Genomic DNA, 17,365 nt, shown 5'->3' with positions numbered 1-17,365 from the left:
AGAAGCAGAACAAGAAAGTTAGAAGAGGAAAGCAGGTAGTTAAGGGGAAGGGAGTTCCCATGATTGTTAGTTACCAAGTTTCTATGGTTGCTAGTTACCAAGGGGAGTATTCATAATAGCCAGGGTTTTTTACAATAGCCAGGGAACTTGCCAAGCAGGATGTAGTTGCAGTGGTTACAAGGTTCTGGGTACAGCATGACCCAGCTGTGCACCTGAAGGGAGGAGTGGTGGGGAGGGAGAGGCTAAGATGGAGTCTGTTTGGTTTACATCAGCTTCACTTGGGAGAATATTATTTCTTCCTCTCCCCAATGGCATCCCAATGCCAATAACTGAATGATATTGAAGTACAAAAGACCAGCCCATTTACCTCAAGTGGATGAAATCTGTGGTATGAATTATGCTTCAGGGCCCCCTGTGGATAACATCAAGTTTAAACTTTACCTGAGATCACATCTTTGCAAGGTTTTTTTTTTTTTTTTTTTTTTTTTTTTTTTTTTTTTTTTAATTACATCTTCTCCTTTCTATATTTTCTTAGAGATTTTTACTGGTAGGTCCAACCAGAAAACTCACATGTATTCAAATCTCTGTTAAGTTCTGATTCTAAGGAATCAAACCTAAGACAGTAGGTACCAGGAGTGGTCCTAGGAAGCACAACTCATATGAGGATGAGATTCTAGGGTTGGGTTACTTGTCAGCCCTCTGGCAATGGGGGCAGCCATGTTGATGGCAGGTATTGTTTCTGACTTGCTTCAGCAGTGCAACTGTTAAGATTTTTACTCTGGGCCAGGTGCGGTGGCTCATGCCTGTAATCCCAGCACTTTCGGAGGCTGAGGTGGGCGGATCACAAGGTCAAGAGATTAAGACCATCCTGGCCAACATGGTGAAACCTCGTCTCTACTAAAAATACAAAAATTAGCTGGGTGTGGTGGCACGCACCTGTAGTCCCAGCTACTCCAGAGGCTGAGGCAGGAGAATTGCTTGAACCCGGGAGGCGGAGGTTGCAGTGAGCCGAGATCGTGCCACTGCACTCCAGCCTGATGCCTGCTGATGGAGCGAGACTCTGTCTCAAAAAAAAGATTTTTACTCGGAATGACCTGGCTAGGACACAGGTGGAGTTAGATTCACTGGCTGATGCAGTGTGTCTGGCATTTAAAAGCTATAAGACAAATTGCAAGTATAAAGACTATGGAATTAGGTGGCTATTACTGAGCTTCAATAATGCCTTAAAGAGAAAAAATGACAAGCTCAGAACAATAAGTAACCAATGTAAAGCAAAATGTAAGAGTTACAATGCCTCCTTGGCAGCATTTAAAGAGATCCTTATCTCCCATTGTCTGAAGACAGAGAGACCATGCTGAAGATTTAATTATGAGTGGCGTAACTTCAGAGAAGTTTAAATTTTCAGCTTAGGGAAGCTTCCAGTACCAAAGCCAGGACCCCAGTAGGGAAGAATAAGACCCTGAGACTTGGGCTGGTCATATTAGGTAGATGCCCTATGAGGTCCTTGGATCATCAGATTATTCTGGACCATTTGGTCCTGCAGAAGCGGCTTACTCTTTTTATTGGAAGATAGAGGCCCACTCTTGCTTTAAAACCTTGCAAAAGTCTTACACTAGACAAATTCATTATAAGAAAATGCTGGCTCCCCTCAGGATATGTTGCACTTCCCACTTTGGCCACTAGACTCAAAACAAAGATAAAATCTTAGCATGACCCAACTGGGGAAGCACTCGACTTATTAAGGAGTGGGATGGATTAGATACTAAAGGAGCTGCAAGACTTGGACAATATATGTCATCAGAAACAAGGAAAGTATATCAGAGAAGATTCTGAAGATCCTGGATCTAAAGGAGTGCACTTAAAATAGAAAGCTGGATGTGAGAGTTTGTTAATATAGGGCATTCTTATAGGATACAGGACTTAACACCCTAGCAAGTTTATTCTTAGGAGGTTGATATGAAATGATACAGGGGTGGATTTTGGAAAGTTGGAAAAAAGCAAGCGCTTCCATTAATAAGGTTGAGATGTCAGAACTCATATGGAAAATTGTGAGTAAAGAGTTCACAGTTCTCAGATAAACAGATGTGGAAGAATAGATCTATAACAAAAGAGCAGAAAATCTACCACCAGACTATTTTCCTTGGGAAGTCCTGGATAATACTCATTTCACCAAGGCAATGATGAATGTGCTGGTGAGGGGGAGTTTGATAGCTGTAAGAGCCAGGCTTGGTGGCTCATGCCTGTAATCCCAGCACTTTGGGAGGCTGAGGCAGGAGGATCACCTGAGGTCAAGAGTCCAAGACCAGCCTAAGCAACATGGTGAAACCCCATCTCTACTAAAAATACAAAATTAGTTGGGCATGGTGGTGCATGCTACCCGGCTACTCAAGAGGCTGAGGCAGGAGAATCGCTTGAACCTGGGAGGCGGAGGTTGTGGTGAGCTGAGATCATGCCACGGCACTCCACCTTGGGCAAAAAGAGCAAAATTCCGTCTCAAAAAAAAATTATAAGGATCTCAGTAGTGTTTGTCTTCTGTAGATGGAGGCTGAGAGCAGATGCTTTTATATATGCACTCCCTAATAGCAACAGGAATCATAGGATTCTGAATCAGCAGAAGCTGTTTGGCAGCACTTCATTAGACGCAAAGTGGTTTTAATTATTACAAAAATCAGGAAGATTGAAATTATGGCCAAAGGGTCTTGACCTTCAGGGATCTATGGAGATGGCTAACAGAAAATAGTGTTTCTATGGAGAAGATATGTGGTTGCAAATGCATCACATTTGCTAAAATGATTAATTGATACATTTAAGAATATCAACAAACTCCAAGTAGGATAGACTCAAAGACATCCACACTTAGGTATATGATGATCAAACTGTCAAAAGTCAAAGACAAGATAAAAAAAAAACCCAACAATTTAAGAGAGAATCTTGAAAGTCACAAAAGAAAAGTAACTTATGAAGGACAAAGGATCCTCAATAAGTTTAATAGCTGATATCTTGTCAGAAACCATGGAGGCCGGAGGACAGTGGAATGACATACTCAAAATGCAGAAAGAAAAGGTCTGTCAGCCAAAGATTCTACATCCAGCAAAAGTATCCTTCAAAAATGAAGGAGGAATTGAGACAATCCTAGATAATAAAAACTGAGATAATTCACTGCTAGCATAACTGCCCTACAGAAAATACTGAGAGAAATCCTACAGACTGAAATGAGAGAACACTAGTCAGTCCACATAAAGAAATAAAGAACAGTGGCAAAGATAATGACATAGGTAAGCATAAAAGACATATACAAAACTGAAAGCTTTCCTCCTAAAATAAAGAACAAGAAAAGGAAGTGTGATCTTGTCACTTACATTCAACAACACTTCTAGCTAGTACTGGAGGTTCTATTTAGGGCAATTAGACAAGAAAAAAGACATCTAGATTAGAAAGGAAGAAATAAAATTTTGTTTGAAGATGACATAATCTTGTGTAGAGAAAATCCTAAGGAACCCATAGTAACTTACTGTAACTAATAAGTTAGTTCAGCCACATCACAGGATACAAGATCAATATACTAAAATCAATTCTATTTCTATACACTAGCAATAAACCCTCCAAAAAGATATTAAGAAACAATTTACTTTATAATAGCATAAAGAAAAACAAAATGCTTAGAAATAAATGTAATCAAGGAAGTGCTGGACTTCTACATGGAAAACTTCAAGACATTGTTGAAAGAAATTAAAGAAAACCTATATAACAGATATTCCATGTTTATGGATTAGATTTAATGTTGTTAACTAGGTGGTACTCTCAAATTGATAAAAAATTCATTGCAATTCTTATAAAAATTTCAGCTTCTCTTTTTGAAGAAATCGACAAGTGGACCCTAAAATTCATACAGAATTACAAAAGACCCAAAAAAACTAAAAAATATTGAAAGAGAAAAACAATATACGTAACATAAATTCAATCAGTGGAATAGAATTGAAAGCTGGGAAGCAAATTCTTTTCTTTTTTCTTTTTTTCTCTGAAGTGAATGCATTGAACCAAAGCAAATTCTTAAATTTATGGCCAATGTATTTTTGACAAGACAATTCAGTTGGGAAACAACAGTCATTTCAACGAATTGTGTTGGGACAACTGGATATGCATATGCAAATAAATGAGATTGAATCTCTACCTCACAACATACACATAAATTAACTTAAGGCTGGGCATGGTGGTTTATGCTTGTAATCCCAGCACTTTGGAAGGCCAAGGTGGGCAGATTTCTTGAGGCCAGAAGTTCTAGACAAGCCTGGACAACACGAAGAAACCTCAGCTCTGCAAAAATTAGCTGGGCATGATGGTGCATGTCTATAGTCTCAACTCTTTGGGGGCTGAGGTGGGAGGATCACTTGAGCCTGGGAAGTTGAGGCTGCAGTGAGCCATGTTCACACTACTCTCCAGTAGTGACAAAGTGAGACCCTGTCTCAAAAGAAAAAAAATCCATCATTTATTAAGCCCTGAATAATGTTAGTCAAAAGGATGTTAAATTGGAAATTTGGTTGGGATTTCAAGATGCAATGTTTAGGAAATATAACACATATCACATTGCAAAGTAATTTGCTAGTCTGAGATGCAGCAATTCAAAGGAAAAACAAATAAACAACAATTATGCTACTCATTTTTTTTTTTTTTTTTTTTGATATGGAGTTTTGCTGTTATTGCCCAGGCTGGAGTGCAATGGCACGATCTTGGCTCACTGCAACCTCTGCCTCTCAGGTTTGGGTTTAAGCGATTTTCCTGCCTCTGCCTCCAGATTAGCTGAGATTACAGGCACCCACCACCACACCCAGCCAATTTTTTGTGATTTGAGTAGAGACGAGGTTTCACCATGTTGGCCAGACTGGTCTTGAACTCCTGAACTCATGATCCACCACCTCAGCCTCTCAAAGTGCTGGGATTACAGGCATGAGTCACGACACCTGGCTTGCTACTCTTAAAACCTACACCCACATCAAAGTTGTATAAAATGTCAGTGTTGTTGGAAATTATGGGGAGAGAGAATTAACTTTGTAGGGAAGATGTCTTTGTTTTCTTTGTTTGTTTGTTTTTTTAATTCTTTTCTTTTTTTTTTTTTTTAGGATAGTCAAGTGAAACAGTGAGAGTAGAGAAGGAAGAAAGAAATTTGTAACTGGTTGTGATAAATTGGTTGAAAACACCACTGCACTTTGACCAGCCAAGAGAGAAGATATCTTTGGAGAGAGGTGTGTACTGTGAGTTTTTCTCCCCAAGAGCAAGGGCTGAGGGTGCTACCCTGGAATCTTAAGACCACCAGCAGATGAATGGAAGAGGTTGGAAGTGGCCTGCATGCCCAGGTTATAAAGTGTGATACTAGTGGGCATGGTGGTTCAGCCTGTAATCCCAGCACTTTGGGAAGCTGAGGTGGGTAGATTATTTGAGGCCAAGAGTTTGAGACCAACCTGGCCAACATGGTGAAACCGTCTCTACTAAAAATACAAAACTTAGCTGGGCATGGTGGTGTGTACCTGTAGCCCAGCTACTTAGGGTCTAAGGGAGGAGAATCGCTTGACCCTGGAGGCAGAGTTTGCAGTGAGCCAAGATCACACCATTGTACTCCAGCCTGGGCAACAGGGTGAGACTCTGTCTCAAAAAAAAAAAAAAAAAAAAAAAGCCAGGTGTGGTGGGTGCCTGCAATCTCAGCTACTCGGGAGGCTGAGGCAGAGAACAGCTTGAACCCAGGAGGCAGAGGTTGCAGTGAGGCGAGATTGTGCCAATGCCCTCCAGCCTAGGCAACAGAGTGAGACTCCACCTCAAAAAAAAAAAAAAAGTGTGACATAATAACTTTATCCCAAACTAGTCTGTGACAAGTGGGTAAAAATAGTATTTCATTGCTATTTTACTATTTCTTTGAGTCCTACCTGAACTAAACATTTACAGGCTTTGAATGACCTTTTCTAGGAATGGTCTTTTCATGTCTTTGCTAAGTTTACATATCAGTGCACTTAGAATTATCTTATAATTTGTATAAGCTTTCAATATAATGTTAGTAAGGAGCTCTTTTGATATGCTATTTGTGCCATTTTTCCTTTGCTTTGGAGAGAATTATCTTATAATTCACATAAGCTTTCAATATAACTTTAGTAAGATGCTCTTTTGATATGCTATTTTGTGCTAATTTTTCCCTTGGCTTTAGAGAGCAGTTCCAAGAAGATTTCTCTTTGGATCTTGGTTTCTCTTAGGATGCTCTGCAGGTTGCTCCATTCTGGGAACCACAGGAAGGTTGCAAGGCTTCCAAGAGGCACTTAGGATAGCCACCCTTCAGTCAAGAAGCTTCACTGGCTGGAAAATGTTCTCAACACCCCCCTCCTTGAATCCATGGAGAGCACCAGATAAGTAGGACATCTCAGCTGCTGCAAGCACCACTGTCCTGCAGAGCCAATTGCTGGCAGCAGACATTTTGGACAAGAAGGTACCGGAATCCTGGAGAGGGTCAGGGGAAAGGAAGACCATCTGGGAATAGGATTTTGTGTGGTGGATGTCTGTCTCAGTCCTGGGTTATGAGGATGCTTTTGCACCCAGGAATTGGTTGTTCTCATGAATAAAGGGGACTGTTGTGACTGAGCCTTGTGCCTTAGCAAGGGGCAGTATCCAGAACTGAGGTGATATGGTTTGGCTGTGTCCCCACCCAAATCTCATCTTCAATTCCCACATGTTGTGGGAGGGACCTGGTGGGAGGTAATTGACTCATGGGGGCAGGTCTTTTCTGTGCTGGTTCTTGTGATAGTGAATAAGTCTCATGAGATCTGATGGTTTTATAAGGTTTTTTTTTTTTTTTTTTTTTTTCCTGCACAAGCGCTCTCTTTGCCTGCTGCCATCCATGTAAGACATGACTTGCTCCTCCTTGCCTTCCCCAAGATTGTGAGGCCTCCTCAGCCATGTGGACTTGTAAGTCCATTAAACATCTTTGTTTTGTAAATTGCCCAGTCTTAGGTATGTCTTTACAAGCAGCATGAAAACAGACTAATACCTGAAGTTGCCTCTGGCATCTCCTCTGTGAAGAGTCCAGCACTGACCCTGAGCACTGTCACTTGTAACACAGGAGACCAGTCCCTCCCTGCACACACCCTCAGCCCCGTGAGTTATTCTCCCTGCACTCACTTCACTGCTTCCAATTCTTGTCAGTATCTCTGGAGGGAATCCTCGCTCTAGCAATGGGACAAGGCATGGCCATGGGGACAGGTGTCATAGTTCTCCCTGGGCCTGATGGAGAGGGGTGTGGGCTCTCTGGATTCCTGAGGGGATGTGAAGCAGATTCCCATCATGCTGTGGCAGGAAGCCTGTGCTATTCTCCCAGCCAAGAGGAGAGGACATCCTGAGATCACCACAAATTCTGGGATGAAGGCTGCCTGGGGATATGAAGCACACACACATGAATACACAAAGACATACACACACACACACACACACACACACTCTTACACATACATGTATACACACATTCTTCTGTGGGTAAGCTTGTGCTTTAGGTACTTTGGGCAGGAGAGTAGGGGCTTTTATTCTATCTGCCATTGCCTGCATGCCCCAATGCTGGAAACACGCTGAAGCCATTGCTCCCCACTTCAGATGATCTGAAAATCCCTGTTTCAGTTCACTTAGAAGACACCCTGCACTCTCAACAGAGGGTTATTCTGCAGAACTCATTCTTTAACAGTAGGCCCGCTGCTGCTCCAGCTGCAATTCTTTTCCCCTTCATGAAGGCTGCCAGGAATGAAAAGGGCAGGGAAAGGAAGTGGGTGGAGGCAGGAGGGTGGACCAGCCCCCAGCGGGACCCTGCGGGCTCCAGCCTGAGGACTCCTCTCTCTGCCTCTCTCCCTGGCTGTGGGTTGTGAATCGTTCTGCTTAAATCTGCTGGGTGAGTGCAGGGACAGAGAGCTGCTGGGCTGGCTCGGGGCCTTGTGGTGGTGGAGGTTGGGGGGCTGCTCTGGGTTCTCAAGAGGCTTCTCAAACTCTGACATGCACACGATCGCCCGGAGAGATTGTCAAAATTCAGACATGGCTTAGGAGGTCTGAGATATGCACCAAGATTCTGCATGCCTGAGGATGCCAGTGCAGCTGCTCTCTGGCCACATTGGATAAAAGCATCTAGAAGGTTTTCCAGGCCAGTGGGGTGGGCATTCCCTCCCTCATACCTTAATTCTTTGGCATGGATTCTGCCACCAACAGAATCCTGGAAATTTTCTCCCAAGAGATGATAAGAAAAATTCATACCAAAATCATGATAGAATTTCAAAAAATCTGTTTGGATATTAGAAAATTTCTCCAAATCCTGGCCTTTCCTTCCTCTCCCAACTCATGAACTCATGAACTTAGTTGCTTCGCTGACTAAAATCCTGACAGAGCTCTGAATCTGCTACCTCCCAGACAACTTTATTTGCAAGCTGTTTCTCTACTCTTAGAAACAGGGGTGTTGGCTGGGCGCGGTGGCTCATGCCTGTAATCCCAGTACTTTAGGAGGCTGAGGCAGGCGGATCATGAGGTCAAGAGATCGAGACCATCCTGGCCATGGTGAAACCCCATCTCTACTAAAAGTACAAAAAAATTAGCTGGGCGTGGTGGCACGTGTCTGTGGTCCCAGCTACTCGGGAGGCTGAGGCGGAAGAATCACTTGAACCCAGGAGGTGGAGGTTGTAATGAGCCGAAATTGCGCCACTGCCCTCCAGCCTGGCGACAGAGCAAGATTCCGTCCCCCCCCGCCCCCCCCCAAAAAAGAAACAGGGGTGTCCCTTCAGCTGAGCTTTTCCAACAATGCTGAATGCTGAGCTGGGGGCTTTGGTACATCTCCCCTTCCTTCTCAGCCTCAGCTCTCTAGGTCCTGAAGTCTGACCTGGGGGCCCTGTCCACTGTGGGGCAAAGCTGCAGACTTGTTGGTGAGAGGAGGATGTAGGTCTTAGGGAAAGAGACAGGCGAGCTGGGGACAACTGGACCAGACTGGGGAGACCACAGGGTTCCAGAAAAGCAGGGGGCAAGGAGGTAGGAGGCTATCATATAGGGAGATCCCTTCGGTATGCAGACTTTGGGAGAGAAAGCACAATTTTGTCTGAACCCAGGAATTCCGGAGGCCCTGAATGCATAGGACATAAACACTGTTTTGGTGATAACAGCTGCAGGTGAAGACAGGTGAATGACAGGGAACGGTGCTTAGGGTTAGATATGAGAGCTCCAAATTAAGGGGCCCTCAGAAGGTCCTTTTGTCCTGCTATTGCCCCTCTCTACTTTCCAAACCCCTAAAGCTCTGTGGTGAGCTCTGAAGACATCAGCTTAGTTCTGAGACCCTCTGAGAGGATTTAGGTGTCTGTTCATGGGCCCGGGGTGAGCACAGGAGAGAAAGAAAGGGGACACTAGACAGAGCCTCTGGAAATTATTTGAACCCCTGACCCTTGAAATATGTCAGACCCACCCTGTGTTAAATTCTAGGTCTGCTGGAAATGTGTTTAGAGGGTGCTGAACCTGCACTTTGAAATAAAACAAGGCTGACAGCAAGACTTGAGAATTTACCAAATGATCATCTAGTCTGATAACTCTCAAGAGAGCCAGGACAGAAACCCTCAGAGCCCTGGGGGTGCTTTCCCTAAATCCAGGGACCCCATAGACTTACGAGGTGGGGTAGGGCTGTAGGTATCCTCCCAGATGGGGCTTTTGAGGGAGGATGCGTGACCGACCTAGATGAACTCAAGCTCCGGCTCTCAATGGCATAAAATATAGTGTCTTGCAGTTGGTGGGTGGTGACATATTTCTCTGGTCAATTGAGACCCTTAGAATGGTCCCTGGGAAGCATCTCACCCCATCCTTCTGACTGAGACCACAGGGGGAGTCCAAATTACAGGGAAGAGAATTTGGGGAACAAATTCTTGAAGAAGCAGTCAGGTACTTGGAGATACTTGCCTTAAGTGATCCTTGAATTAGGAGTGACAAGGTGGACTGGAGCTCCCCCTGAAGGATGGTGAACAACACTGATCCCTTCTCCTCTGCTCCAAAACAGGATGTGTGGCAGATTCCTGCGGCAGTTGCTGGCAGAGGAGAGCCGCCACTCTACCCCTGTGGGGCGCCTCCTGCTTCCCGTTCTCCTGGGATTCCGCCTTGTGCTGCTGGCTGCCAGTGGGCCTGGAGTCTATGGCGATGAGCAGAGTGAATTCGTGTGTCACACCCAGCAGCCGGGCTGCAAGGCTGCCTGCTTCGATGTTTTCCAACCCCTCTCCCCGCTGCGTTTCTGTATCTTCCAGGTCATCTTGGTGGCTGTACCCAGTGCCCTCTACATGGGTTTCACCCTGTATCACGTGATCTGGCACTGGGAAGAATCAGGAAAGGGGAAGGGGGAGGAGGAGGCCCTGATCCAGGGAGGGGAGAGCAGCAGAGATGCCCCAGGGGTTGGAAGCCTCAGGCTGCTCTGGGCTTATGTGGCTCACCTGGGGGCTCGGCTTGTCCTGGAGGGGGCAGCCCTGGGGTTGCAGTACCACCTGTACGGGTTCCAGATGCCCAGCTCCTTTGCATGTCGCCGAGAGCCTTGCCTTGGTAGTATAACCTGCAATCTGTCCCGCCCCTCTGAGAAGACCATTTTCCTAAAGACTATGTTTGGAGTCAGTGGGTTCTGTCTCTTGTTTACTCTTTTGGAGCTTGTGCTTCTGGGTTTGGAGAGATGGTGGAGGACCCGAAACACAAATCTTCCAAATGCTTCCCGACTTCAGAGAGCACCAGAAGACACAAGGCACCAACCGATAACCTCCCAGTGGTGGAAACCAAAGAGCAGTTTCAAGAAGCAGGTGAGAAGGACATGTCACTGATGTCTGTGTCCTGATGATCTCCTTCTGGGGCAGGTCCCTCAGCTTTCTGGGAGTACAGGTAGGTAACCAGGGTCTAGGCAGGTGTGTTCTGACTGCCACTCCCAACCCTTTTCTTTGTTCTCTGTTGCTCTCAAAATCTATCCCAATGTCCATCCCCATCAACTTGATGCTTCCTTCCAGTGAACAAGGACAAGAGTGCTAGTCCATTGTCCCTCCTGAACTTCCGTTTAGGTCTTTTCCTACTTAGGAAAAATCTCAACTTCTGCTTGATTCTCTGCTTTGCAGAATTATAAAGACACCGGCCTTGCCTGAAGGAAACCCTATGACTAAAACTTCTTCCCAACATCCAGTGAGTGGGGGATTCATGTCTCTGACAAATTAGAGGCTGTTGAAGGGCCTCTAAGGGCCCTGTGAGCCATGTAGTTTAAAGCATTTCCTGATCGTACCTTTTCACTGGAATTCTCTGGTGTCAGCATCACAGTTTTTATGGGCTTGGTTCAAGAGTCAGCCAGCAGAAGCCTCCATAAACGGTGTCTCTCCCCTGCTCTGCTCAATAAATATTGATGACTGCTGTCGGCATTCCTATTGCTGAAGATAATTCTACTTCCTGTCTCTGTGACTTCACTTACCTCTTTTCTGTTTTTCCACATTCTCTGCTCCCCCTATCATCAAAGTTTTGTAAATGAATGCCCCTCAGACCTTCAGCATATGTCATGAGCCAGAAACTCTGGCCTTCAAGCATACATGCCAGTGTCCTTTAATATCTAGAGATTTATTCAAATGCCCAGCCATACCCTTAAAGAAGTTTACTGTGAATTCAAGGGCTTATGCCTCCTTGACCACTAATAGCTCTGATTTCTGCTCAATTCTCATTCTCCATTTCTGCAGTTCTTATTGCAGCTGTTACATTGTCTCCAGCACAGCAGCAACTCATATGCTGGACAAAGTTCCTACTTTTTAAGTTCATAACCCTCAACACCACACAGAAAAGGCAGTAGAGGCCAGCGTGATGTCTCATGCCTGTAATCCCAGCACTTTGGGAAGCTGAGATGGGCTGATCATGAGGTCAGGAGTTCAAGACCAGCCTGACCAACATGGTGAAACCCTATCTCTACTAAAAATACAAAAAAATTTTAAAAATTAGCCAGGTGTGGTGGCACACACCTGTAATTCCAGCTACTCAGGAGGTTGAGGCAGGAGAATCACTTGAACCTGAGAGGCGGAGGTTGTAGTGAGCCAAGATCGCGCCACTGCACTCTAGCCTGGGTGACAAAGCAAGACTCCATCTCAAAAAAAAAATGGAAAGGCAGTAGAGTTGAACTGCTGATTCAGGAGTAATAGCAAGGGAGGTTGACATCACAGTGTGATTCAGCAGATAATTGCAATCCGAATATCAGCTTTCTTGAGTCTGTTAGTCATTTCTGTTAAACAGTGTTCTATCCTTTTATTTTTTTTTCCTACAGAACCCTGTGCCTTTTCTTAGTTTTTCTTGCCCTGAAATTCTCAACAAAGAGCAGTTTCTTTGTTTGTTTAATCTGTCTGAATCCCAAGTTATTCCTAAGTTAAGTTAGAGGTTCCCAAGGGATGCTTTGGCAATAACTAGGACATTTTTTTTTCTTCCTGCTGCACAAGTGCTTTGTAAGAATCCCTCACCCACTGTAGCCAGAGCCCAGCCAAAGTGACCAAAGAAGAAAGCAAATGCCATCATTTGGAATTCTTCCTTATACCATCCCTTTTTAAAACAACTTTATTGAGATATAATTCACACATCCTATAATTTATCCACTTAAAGGGAGGCAGAATAGGGTCTGGACTCAGGGAACATGAGGCTGTTTCACACCAACTTCCTAGGATGAAATTGAGAGGAAAACCCTAAGTAACAAAAGGACCAGAGGCCACTTCTTGTGCAAACCCCCCTGCCCCACCTTTTCTGCACAGCAGATGAGAAATTGTCTGTCTCCAACAAATCAGGCTGTTTGCAGACAAGCCTTCCTTTGTAACTTTGCAACTTCACCCTGGTCTCTGATTGGTTGTTTTCTGCAACAAATCAGACTGATTGTGGGCTTATTTACAAGACGTGAGCATGAAGTGGCCAATGGGAAACTTCTAGTGGGTATCGGAGCCCTTTAGCTGCTGCTTTGGCCACTTCCACACTGTGGAGTGTATTTTCCTTTTCAATAAATCCCTGCTTTCATTCTTTTGTTGCTTTATTCTTTCTTTGCTTTGCTGGGCATTTTGTCCAATTCCTTGTTCAAAACACCAAGAACCTGGACAACTTGCAGTCACGACCCTCTACCAGTGACAGAAGTATACAGTTAAATGGCTTTTAGTATATTCAGAGTTGTATATCCATCAACACTACCAATTTAATAATATTTTCATCAACTTAAAAAACCCTATCCCCTCATGTTACCCTCAATCTCTTATTCCAACCCAAAATATACAACCATCATTCTACTTTTTGTCTCTATTGGTTTTCCTGCTCTTTCATACAAATGGAATCATGCGTAATGTGGACTTTCATGTCTGGCTTCTTTCGCTGAGAATAACTTGAGGTTCATTCATGTTGTGGCATGTTTTAGTACTACACTCCTTTTTATGGTTGAATGTTATTCCACTGTTAGGATATACCACATTTTGTTTATACATTCTTCAGTCTCTGGACATTTGGGTTGTTTCTATTTTTTGGCTCTTATGACTACCACTGCTGTGAACATATGTGTACCACTTTTTTTCAGGGGGAGATGGAGTGTCAGTCTGTCACCTAGGCTGGAGTGCAGTGGTGTGATCTTGGCTCATTGCAACCTCCACCTCCAGGGTTCAAGTGATTCTCCTGCTTCAGCCTCCTGGGTAGCTGGGACTACAGGCGCGCACTACCATACCCAGCTAATTTTTATATGTGTTGTAGAGACAGGGTTTTGTCATGTTGGCCAAGCTGATCTTGAACTCCTGACCTCAGGTGATCTGCCTGCCTTAGCCTCCCAAAGAGCGGGGACAACAGGCCTGAGCCTCTACACCTGGCCCTAGTTTTAGTGTTGTGTGAACACGTTTCCAGTTCTCTTGGGTAAATACCCAGGAATAGAATTTCTGGGTCATATGGAAACTCCACATCTTGACTTTTGAGGAACTGCCAAACTGTTTTCCACAGCAGCAGCACTATTTTTACATTCTTATCAGCAGTGTGGGAACACTTTTTATTTATTAAATTTTAGCCATCCTAGTGGGTGTGAAATGGTATGTCATTGTAGTTTTGATTTGTACTTCCCTAATGGCTAATGACATTGAATGTTTTTCCATGTGCTTATTGGTCATTTGTATATCTTCTCTGGAGAAATGTCTATTCAAATTCTTTGCCCATTTATAAATAGGGTTTTTTTTTTTTTTTGTATTTTTGGTGTTGCATTGTAAGAGCTCTTTATATATTGCTGGTATTAGATACTTATTGTTGTTTGTATGATTTCCAAATATTTTCTCTCATTCTATGATTGTCTTTCACTTTGATAATGATGCACAAAAGTTTTAAATTTTGATGAAGTCTAACTTATCCATTTTTTTCTTTTGTTGCTTATGATTTTTTTGTACTTTTTAAGAAACTATTGCCCAATTCATGGTCATGAAGATTTATGCCTATGTTTCCAGCTAAGAGTTTTATAGTTTCAGCTTTTACAATTAGGTCTCTGATTGGTTTTGAGTTAATTTTTGTGTATGGTGTAAGATAAATGTCAAACTTCATCTGTTGCATGTGGATATCCAGTTGTCTCAGCACTATTTCTTTTTCAAAAACTTTTTTACTTAAAATTTTTATGGACCTAGTAGGTTATATATTTATGGGGTACATGAGGTATTTTGATACAGGTATTCAATGTGTAACAATCACATCAGGGTAAATGGAGCATCTATCACCTCAGCCTCTGTTATAAACAATCTAATTATACTAATTATTTCATTATGTACAATTATTTTTGACTGTAATCATCCTGCTGTGCTATCAACCACTAGTTCTTAATTCATTCTTTCTATTTTTTGTACTCATTAACCATCTCCACTTTCACCCTACTACCTTCCCATCCTCTGGTAATCATCAAAGAAGATATACAGATAATAAGAAAGCATATGAAAAGATGTTTAACATAATTTATCATTAGAGAAATGCAAATGATTGACTTTAGGGTTAGGGAAGAGAAATACAAGATAAAATTGGAGGATTTTTTAGTGGTAGAAAGTGCACCTCCTTCTTCCCTACAAAATGATAGGAGTTTGTCAAAGGGACACAGGTGTCAACTGAAAAAAAGCTCCCAATGGCCAGCACAGGAATAATCTGAGCAGTAAAATAAACAACATAGTACTGGATTATAACCCAAAGTATAAAGTAAGAATCCATGGGTTCATAATATAAATAATTGAATAAGCAGGAGATAAATTTTTCATGCAGAAGAATGTAGATACTCTCCTCCAAGGAGGTGAAATATAACTACTCACTTTTTTTTTTTTTGAGATGGAGTTTTGCTCTTGTTGCGCAGGCTGGAGTGTAATGACAGGATCTCAGCTCACTACAACCTCTGCCTCCCAGGTTCAAGCAATTCTCCTGCCTCAGCCTCCTGAGTAGGTAGGATTACAGAAGTGCACTACCATGCCTAGCTAATTTTTGTATTTTTAGTAGAGATGGGGTTTCACCATGTTGGCCAGGCTGCTCTCGAACTCCTGACCTCATGTGATCCACCCACCTCAGCCTCCCAAAGTGCTGGAATTACAGGTGTGAACCACCGTGCCCACCAGCTACTCACTGTTTAGGCATGGGTTGCACATAGTGACTTCCCACTAAAGACTAAGATGGGGGAAGAGGAGAAGTATAACTTTACAGTGGAAAAACCCATCAAATGCCACCTCAGCCAGGTGATCAAGATTAACATCAACAGTGATAAGCAATGTTGACAGCATGTACCCTGGATATGATGCAATGACATTTTTTGTATTTTCCCATTCTAAAATTTCTTTTTTCTTTTCTTTTCTTTTTTTTTTTTTTTTTTTTTTTTTTTGAGACGGAGTTTCGCTCTTGTTACCCAAGCTGGAGCGCAATGGCGCGATCTTGGCTCACCGCAACCTCCGCCTCCTGGGTTCAAGCAATTCTCCTGCCTCAGCCTCCTGAGTAGCTGGGATTACAGGCAAGCGCCACCATGCCCAGCTAATTTTTTTTTTGTATTTTTAGTAGAGACGGGGTTTTACCATGTTGGCCAGGATGGTCTCGATCTCTCGACCTCGTGATCCACCCGCCTCGGCCTCCCAAAGTGCTGGGATTACAGGCTTGAGCCACCGCGCCCGGCCCCCCATTCTAAAATTTCTATGGGGCTATTCTTTATATTTGCTATTGCTTCTCTGAGACTTTTTAACTTTCCATTTGAATAGCTGCTTTATGGTCTTGATAATTCCAACATGTGTGGCAACTTATATATTGCATCTGTTACTTTTTCTCCAATGTGAGTTGAGATTTTCCTGGTTCTTCACATGCCACTTAATTTTGGATTGTATCCTGGACATTTTGAATGTTATTAGGATGCTCTGGGTCTTGGTTAAATTTGGTGGAGGATGTTGATATTTACGTTTTAACAGGTAATTAACCCACTTGGGTTCAAGTTTTAAGTTTCAACCAGCCTTCTGAGGGTTGTTTTCAAAGGCTTTGTAGTACTCTTCTGACAGGTCCCACATGAGTACAACCTCAAGGGTAACCCAGGGTCCCTGGGGTTTTGGGTATGCACTGTGAAAAAGTTACCCACTTGTAAGTGTTATACCTTGAATTTTTGTTTTGAAAAGTTCCAGGAAGAAGCTCAGCCCAGGAAAAACAAAAACCATTTGGACCCAAAGATGTCTGAATTGGAGATGAACTTTGGCCAACTTTCCTCATCACCATACTAAAAATCCAGCCCAAGAAGCTTATTCACCATTTTCTATACATGTGACATATGTAGAAGCATGATTGACAACTGGGACTGTGCTGCCTTGACTCCACCTCTACATACAATGACTCAGATAACCAGCCTAATAAAAGCCATGTTTGCACCATTGCTCAGGGAGGCACTGCTTTGGGGTATTATTCTCAGTATTCTCCTTACTTATTACAAATAATAAAATCCCCTTGAGACATCCTCCTTGGTTGTGGCCATTGGACTGTCACCTGCCAAGCAATTTAACGTATTCATTGTGTGGGTAACAAAAGGCTAGTCTGGGACATGAGAACTGGACTCGTCGTTTCCATGGGCAGTGTAGAGAAGGAGTACTTGGTGGTACGGGAGGTTTTCTGACAGAAACAAAGGATGGAGGTAAAATGAAACCAGTCCTTTCTCTCTGAGAATACTGACTATACCATTGGCCATAACATGAAGCCAAGGGTATATCTCTCTGAAGTAAGCAATATAATAAAGGAAACTTCCAGAAATAATAGATCATCTGGAGATGTTAGGCAGTGTATCAAGTATCAATACAATAAGCTTAGTTTCTTTTTAAAAAATTTATCCTGATCGGTGTTCTCTGAACTC

The 17,365-nt window shown here is 43.2% G+C and overlaps 1 protein-coding gene across 1 annotated transcript; it reads left to right on the top strand.

The window, feature by feature from the left end:
• The first annotated feature begins 7,777 nt into the window (after nt 1-7,777).
• GJC3 (gap junction protein gamma 3) lies at nt 7,778-16,978 on the top strand. Its single transcript, XM_003945222.4, is given in 4 exon segments — nt 7,778-7,909; nt 10,037-10,701; nt 10,704-10,814; nt 16,644-16,978. Coding segments are annotated over 3 exon segments (834 nt in total). The 5' UTR covers nt 7,778-7,909; nt 10,037; the 3' UTR covers nt 16,703-16,978.
• Nucleotides 16,979-17,365: the final 387 nt, after the last annotated feature.

Source organism: Saimiri boliviensis, chromosome 20 (assembly GCF_048565385.1).
Source record: "Saimiri boliviensis isolate mSaiBol1 chromosome 20, mSaiBol1.pri, whole genome shotgun sequence".
Lineage (NCBI taxonomy): Eukaryota > Metazoa > Chordata > Mammalia > Primates > Cebidae > Saimiri > Saimiri boliviensis.
The sequence above is the reverse complement of the archived record's forward strand: the minus strand, read 5'-3'. Positions and strand labels throughout refer to the sequence as shown.